General features: G+C 44.1%; 1 protein-coding gene across 2 annotated transcripts in view; it reads left to right on the plus strand.

The window, feature by feature from the left end:
• The window catches only part of LOC119433423 (39S ribosomal protein L28, mitochondrial), a 31761-nt gene extending 25945 nt beyond the window's left edge, over positions 1 to 5816 (plus strand). Inside the window, exons 1-6 of one of the 2 annotated variants that reach the window (XM_037700624.2) lie at positions 29 to 235; positions 2107 to 2359; positions 3316 to 3459; positions 4636 to 4768; positions 5550 to 5586; positions 5674 to 5816. In XM_037700624.2, the coding sequence (XP_037556552.1) occupies positions 87 to 235; positions 2107 to 2359; positions 3316 to 3459; positions 4636 to 4768; positions 5550 to 5586; positions 5674 to 5758 (801 nt within the window). In that variant the 5' untranslated portion in view covers positions 29 to 86 and the 3' untranslated portion in view covers positions 5759 to 5816. Of the gene's footprint in view, positions 1 to 28; positions 236 to 2106; positions 2360 to 3315; positions 3460 to 4635; positions 4769 to 5549; positions 5587 to 5673 lie in introns of those variants that run through there. The other variant, XM_049659220.1, reaches the window with a different exon arrangement.
• The last annotated feature ends 1987 nt before the right edge of the window (positions 5817 to 7803 follow it).

Here is a 7803-nt window from a genome sequence, read left to right on the forward strand (position 1 = left end):
CTTTGAGTTATTTACATTTTTATGCACGCATGGTGCTCGGCGTGTGTAGAGCGTGTAGAGACTAGAGAAAGCACCGGTGGTTCACCATGTCCGCTGGGAAGAAATTTGTGCCGATCTTCGAGCGATTTCCTGCACATTATCGGCGATTTCTCGAAGATATGAAGAGAAAGCCTGCCCCCGTCCACTACAAGCCTCCGGCGGAGAAATTCGTCAAGAACCCCGTAACCCAAGAAATGTGAGCTGCACGACCGGGGTCCTTGAGCGATCTCTGGCACGCGTTCTAGCGAACCTTTCTACACCTTTCTCATACACCTTTCTCGCGTAACTCGAGAAATGTGTATGCTGCATGTTATAAGTGGTGTCGGTAAGCTGGATGCCTACATCCGGAGCTACACCACACGAGCTATATTTTAGAAGCCGTGGTTGATTTGAAATGTGACCCAGAGAATGATTACGTGCATGAATGCAGCATCAGAAACCAATTTTGTCGTTAACTGTTGGAGTCTTCAACATCTAAATAAGCATAACTGCTCATATCCCCGGATTCATTACTTGAGTGATGCCCCATGCAAGCAAAGCTAACGATAATTTTGCACCCGTCGGCGGTGGCTCAGTGGCTATGGTCGCATTGGCGTCTGCTACTGAGCTCGAAGTTGCGGGTTTGAGTCTCAATTGACCGCGGTGGCTGTCACATTCTGATGGAGGCGGAGTGCAAATGTGGTCAACAATAATAGGGAGCTTCTCTCTAGAGCACTTTTATTAGCAAAGGCATGGTTTTAGGACCCAAGACCTTGCCAATTTTTATTGCGTATCTTCGCTTTGTGTACTACAGGCTACAGCGTATCTGCTGAAACCAATTTGAAATAGCTTCTATCTTTAGCAGTCGATTTTTACTGCCTCCAGAATTGCAGGTTCGAAGCGGCTGTACGACGACTTAAAGGGCGCCTCCCGGCTTATAGCATAGATGTGTGAGCCTTTGCTAATAAGTAGCTTTTTCTGTCGAAGTAGCTGAAGCTATAAAGACAGCATCGGAGGGCTACATTTTGCCAGATGTGATCAGCAAGTGTGAGGACTGTTCCTGATTGATTGCTGCTTTTGCAAATTTAGCTTGAAGCACTATGTGGCTACAGAAATGGTATCTGCGAGTACTGCACAGGCCAGGCCTCATAGGCCCCATTCATTTGTCGATTTCAGGCGCATGCCCAAGGAATGCGCACACAATATATCTGTGCTTTAACTGTCATTCATATTAACGTCGAATAAGGATCTTTTTGCATGGACAGAGACCAGGAGCATGGATCGAAGAGGGGACATTACAAGCAGTCGTGATGGTAGTGTCTAAGTGATTGTCCAAGTCATGTTGCTCAGGCAAAACACAGAAGAACACAGAAACGTTAAACATATACGGAGCTTGGGGAACGTGGATGATTGCTTTGTGTCTTCGTGTAAGTGTTCTAGTGCATGTTACCCGCATAGCACTGAGTCACTCAGAATGTTGTAGGTGGGTAGTAGTTGCAAGCTGTCCAACTTTATTGTTTACAGCTTCCAGGGGCGACTGGCCAGCAAAGCTGCACACTGTCGTCCTGGATTGTTCTGAACTTGGGCACAGCTAATTGCCATTCTTGTCAGCGGACATTGCGAGCACCCGCCTGTGGTGCCACTGCCATGTCGTACCATTTAACCCCCTCGAAGCACATTTAATTGGTAGTGAAAGTTGTGAGCAGCTGGGTGTAGTTCTACTCTGGAAGTGGGAGCACGCTGGAATGGAATGGTGTTGTATTCTGTGTTATATTTGTTATATCACACTCTTTCCAGTTTGAGACATAGCAATGCTTGACATGGAGGACAGCATGAGCTGTTACGAGAAATCTTGTTTACTGCCTGTCATTTGTAAACAATTTGTTAGCATACACCAGTAGTGGCCACTGCTGCCATAATGAAGACATGTTGAAACGTTGGCTTCATACTGAGACTTTAATTGGTTGGCCACTGTAGATCACTTCAAGTTTCTATCCTTTGTTGAACTGTTTGTCCTGTTAGCAGACCAGCTTTAAACAAGTAAATGAGTATGACCTAACCCACATGTCGTTGCCTTTGCCCTTGCAGTGTTCGGACTGAAGAAAGACCAATTCATGTGGTGTATCCAAGAGAGTGCCAGGAAGGCATCTGGGGTGGAGAAGGCATCGTGCCTGGCTATGCTCCCAACAGCGTAGGCTACTATGTCAAGTACTTTACTCCACAACTGCGCCGGGTCATTCTCTACAGCGAGATCCTGGACAAGTACATGCGTGTCACGGTCACCGAGAGGACACTGATCCTCATCAACGAACACTTCGGCTTCGACTTGTACATCTTGAAGGTGATTACCTATTCTTTTCAAGTTCTCCCATGTTTCAGTGTTTCACCTTTTGCCAATAACCATCTTTCACCAGATTATCACTCTAATTGAATTATCACTCGGCACCAGACCCACCAACTAATCAAATATTTCCAGCAAGTTGTTGCTAATTCTATAGCGTACAACTGTTGTCCAATCAGATTGCATGCAATAGAACCTGATATGCTCATGTTTCTTGTGACTTAAGAACAAAATGCTGGGTTTTTTTTTTTCTTTTTTTCTTTTTTTTTTTTTTTTTTTGCGTGGATACTGCCTCAGTGCAAAAGTTCTTAGATTACGGAACTTGCAAAAATGCGGCAGGCACTAGCAGCTTTCGCACTTGCCCTAAATTTCACAAGTGCAGTGTGGTGTTGCCAAGGGTAGGTGTACATTGCCCCTTGTTATTCCGGTGTGGGTGCATTGGCTGTGAAAAATTAAATTTGTTCTTCAGTAGTTCTGCACTGTAAATTATTTTGTAAGCAGGAGTACAGTATTTACACTACTGTGCAGCAGTTTCTAGCCACTTGCTGCATTTGTGGAATAAACAGAAATAAAAATTTTGAAGTATGTTTCTTTAATTTTGCAAGCAGTTTGCTTTTGAACACTGGTGCGAAAAGACGTTGAAATAGACCCTTTTTCTAATTTGCAAGTGCGCTTCCTTGCAATGCACATCTGCCTGCAGCACTGGTCATCATTCAAACAGAAACAAAGTGCTATCTGCAGATCCTGAGGCTTGTCTCCATTGCATGGTTTCATCACGGGAGTCACGTCTACATTTTCCATGTCATAATACATAATGTGCTTGTACCCGCTGCTTGCAAAAACGTCTACGCTGCCATTTGTTGAGCAAACAGCCTCGCACGAAGGCTAGCTTTGCAGTTTTGAAAGAGGTCTATTTTGACGTTGATCCCACATGTGCGGTGACAATTTTCTTTCAGACGCCAGTACAAGACCTGCACTCCCAACTTGCACTTGATCTGCGACGGAAAATGTTGCTGGCTTTGGCAAGGAAAGACCTGTACCCTGACAAACCGGAGAAGCAGAAAGAAATTCTGGAGAAGTACAAGGAGTTCATTGTACCCGTGAGTTGGCACAATTCTTGGGGATCTCTTTCAGGGCCCGTGTTCACTAAAAAAAAAAATATTACTGCACAACTCATCTCACGATGAATGCCGGCGTTAATGCGATTAGCATTGAAGCAGCGTAGCAACACCGTATTGCCACTGCCGAAGTGTATCATGTATGAGGCATGTATGCAGCCGCACGAAGTCTTCTTCCTCTTCAAGCTCCCATTGTTGCTTGTGACAGTGGCCATGGCTTCAGAACGGCGCAACAAGGAAGACGAAAGGACGAAAGAACACACGAACACGAGCGCCGCCTTTCTTTCGTCTTTTCGTCTTCCTTGTTGCGCCGTTCTGAAGCCATGCATCCGTACCAACTCGCCCAATTATCAGTGCTACTTGACAGTGGCCAGTTTGGCTAACGTAGACTTAGTACAGCTGAGCAGAATCTTTTTGATTATTTTTGGGCACAGCAGATGAATGGCGATGCTGTAATGCTGATCGCATTGATGTTGATAGCCCATCTTCTTCGAACTCCCACTGCTACATGCGTACGCAAGCAGCAGCGGCCCATGTTGGTGTCAATGAGGTTTACTGAAGAGCATCACATACCCAGGGACCCTAGTTGGTCTGGCGGTTTTTTCTAACTTAGTTCCCTCAGCACAGCTGCTTGATTTGCCCATGGACCACCCAGTGACCCAAGTTGGTGTGAAAGACGTTAGCGCCCAGGACAAACATACATGGTACATAAGTACATACCGCAAACATGAGAACCCTGGACAATAAGTACCCACTGCGATCTCGGTGAAGTTCTCAGAAGTTCTCAAAGATTGCTGCTTGCATTAAACCGTCGCCATCTTGTGATCACAATGGCAATGATTCTGACTGACGGTAGGCTCTTGTCAGTGCTACAAGTGGGGTCTCGGTTTCGTATCCAATTGTAATGCGCAGGCAATTCCTAGACCCATTTTCATGAAAAAGGTGCATATTAAAATTGGGCAAATGGGGTAATCCTACCAAGTTTCTGCCCCATTTTTTACAGGTAGGGAGCAATAACTGAACATTTTTATTTTTCTGGGATGTCTATTTAAGCTGCCGGCGATGACACAAGAGTGGCTGCCATGTTCACATCATGTTTGTACAAGTGCAGCTCTGTTACCTGCCGAGTGCAGTTTGACATTCTCCTGCCCTTTGCAGGAGGAAGAAGCCGACTGGTTTGGCCTGACACTGTGGCAGGCCGAGAGGAAGCTCATGGACTACGAGGACGCCCTCCCAAAGCAGAAGCCACTCAAGTACCAGTTCCTGAACGACTTCTTGGAGGAGCTGAAGTGTGAGCTCTGCTTTTTCTTTACAGCGTCTGTAGCTGCATGTTGTAACATTACATGGGATCGTAGCTTTCTTGTTTTACTGCAACAGCCGTAAAGAGGGCAACTGCAACAAAATTTTCTGTTATAAAAAGGCAAGTTTTATATAGCGTAGGTATAGAGAAGCCTCCATGAAAATGTTTGCTTTCAAAGTATGAATAGATGTATCACTAAAAGCTTGCAAAAATGTACATTTGTGCTATACTGAAGGTTTCATCATTACCAATTGGTAAATGTTTTCTCAAGTGATGCGATGTTCAACCATCTGTGATATAACCCAAAATTGCCTGCAGTGGACAACGCATGCAGTGTTAGTTTGAGGAAGCTTGAATGAACCAAAGTCAAGTTTTTTTTCGGATGATATACTGTGATAAAGACCATTGAACAGCATGGGTTCTTAATCTTTACACTGTTCAAAACTAAATGGAAGAACAGAAATAGCAGTAGTTGGAAACGTAGTACCCTATCGCCTCGGGAGGAATAGCAGGGCACCCAAGAAATTGAAGTTGGTCTCTTGAGTGATCTCCTTTGGCACAACTTCACAACTACTAAACTTTTTTTTCTGCCAAATAGATGAAGATAGTTGTCTTCACCAGTGTAGACTTTATCCATCTAAACTGGTCTAGTGTGTTGCTCTATAGTGCCCCCTTCAAACTTCTTGGGCCGAGGGCACAGGCCGTGGACTTGCTTGTCCCAAATTGATGAGAGTTTGAACAAAGGGTGACCGTTGGAATTTTACTTCTGCAGTGAAAGAAGAGGAGAAAAAACAGCAGGAGGCGACAGCGTAAGTTGATGCTTGAAGTTTCACTTCTAAAGTGTAATTTTTGTTGTTACACATAGACTTAATTGGCCTTTTCTTTTTTCCTTGCAGTGATCAGCAAGAAAGCTGGGTCTCGAAACTTAACCCATTTAGGCGGTCACCGTCATCGGGCACAAGCTCGCAGTCATCGTCGTAATTACTACGTTAGCTCATTTAGTCAAACAAGAGTCATATAATAAAGTATTTTGTTGACATTGAGGCACTTTATATAAGTCTGACGCTTCTAATGGCTTGAAACAGTCTTGGAGCACTTGTAAACAGTTGACTTCTCTCATGAAAAACTAGTTACTAGCATATTTTTGGCACTGACCAAGGATAGGGTTTCATTCCTGTTTTTATTTTACCAAAAAAACTCGGAACAATTTTCTGGGCTAAGAGCTGCAGTCTGCAGCTGGACAGATGCCTGGAAGCCAGGCTTTTTACAGAGCAGAGCATGCTTCATAGCATGCATGCTGCCCAACTTTGATGGACTGGATAACCGTGCACGCTAAACTTGAACAGACACATAGTGTTAGATAGCGTAGCAATAAATACAGTCGGACACCTTTATAATGAAATGCTTAGGGCCTCTGAAATAATTCATTATACAGGTCACTTCATTGTAGAGGTTGTGCACTGCACAGCTCACAATACAACCAGGAAAGAAAAAGCCAGCAGATCCCACGCCCTGTGAGAATCGATGTTATGCGAAGCAGTGTGCGGGGAGCCTACCAAGTTAACGAAACGACCATGAGAGCATGAAGACGTAGGCGGCTCTTTCATGATCTACATGACACGCATGTCATGACATTCATGTCGCGAGTCCTCAGGAGTGCCTTTAGCTACACCTAAGAGACCTTAAGATGCTCATGACTGTGACTTCGACCATCAACCTTTAGCCTCTTCCTTCACTTTGTACCACGTCCGAACCCATTCCATTGGTTTTTGTGTTGATCTTTTTTGCTGAGTCATTGTCATTTTTGCTGAGTCATGCTCATGACTATGACTTCTACCACCGTCCTTTAGTGTTTCCTTCACTTAGTACCTACGTCCGAACCCATTTCAGTGGTTTTCTAATGTTAATTTTTTTTTGCCTGGAGTCATTGTCATTTTTGCTCAGTCATGGCTATGACCTCTATTATCATCCATTATTGATTCCTTCACTTAGTAACCACATCAGAACCCATTTGAGTGGCTTCTGAGTGTTAATCGTTTTTCGTTCAGTCATTGCCATTTTTGCTGGGTCATGCTCATGACTATGATTTCTACCATCATTTAGTGTTTCCTTCACTTAGTGCCCACTGCCCACGTCCGAACCCATTCCAGTGGTTTTTGAGTGTTAATTTTTTTTCACTGAGTCATTTTCGTTTTTGCTGAGTCATGCTCATGACTACGACTTCTACGCTCATTCTTTAGTGTTTCCTTCACTTAGTACGTACGTGAGAACCCATTTCAATGGCTTTTGAGTGTTAATCTTTTTTCGCTGAGTCATTGTTATTTTTGCTGAGTCATGCTCATGACTATGACTTCTACCATCAACCTTAAGTGTTTCCTTCACTTAGTACCCATGTCAGAACTCATTTCAGTGGCTTCGAGTGTTAATCTTTTTCGCTAGGTCATTTTCATGACCTATCACTTATGTTCGTCATACACTCCTGTCATACTATGCCAATTTTGGTACATACGAAGTTAACGAAACGACCATTAGAGCACAAAGACGTAGGTGGCTAGATAGATAGATAGACACTGTCAAAGTAGCAAATGTTAGCAAAGAAATGCTTCGCATTTAGTATTCCTTCGTTATACAGTTCATTTCGTTGTAGAGGTGTTCGTTGCAGAAGCGCTTGACCGAAGCACTGCATTAAACAGCATGACATAGTGTGTAGTACAAAACATGAATCTAAGGTTCGTTGAGCTGAAATGATATCAGAAACGCTACAAGAAATTCGAGAGTTGTGTGAAATAAAGCATGCAACAATAGTACATTGCAAGGAAGAGGTGATCTTGGAGGTGAGGATCGAACTGCTGAAAGAGAAGGACAGGACACGGTGACGCAGCGGTTCTTTGCATGAAAGGGCTTGTGAAGGCACAGGCAGTCGGGCGATGTGTTTACGCTCAGCTGAGCCACAAGTGGATTCCGGCCGTTTGGCTATCTCCATGTGGTGTTGCGGCCATGCGAAGGAATGTGGCCTTTTTTCCATT

Source organism: Dermacentor silvarum, chromosome 11 (assembly GCF_013339745.2).
Source record: "Dermacentor silvarum isolate Dsil-2018 chromosome 11, BIME_Dsil_1.4, whole genome shotgun sequence".
NCBI lineage: Eukaryota > Metazoa > Arthropoda > Arachnida > Ixodida > Ixodidae > Dermacentor > Dermacentor silvarum.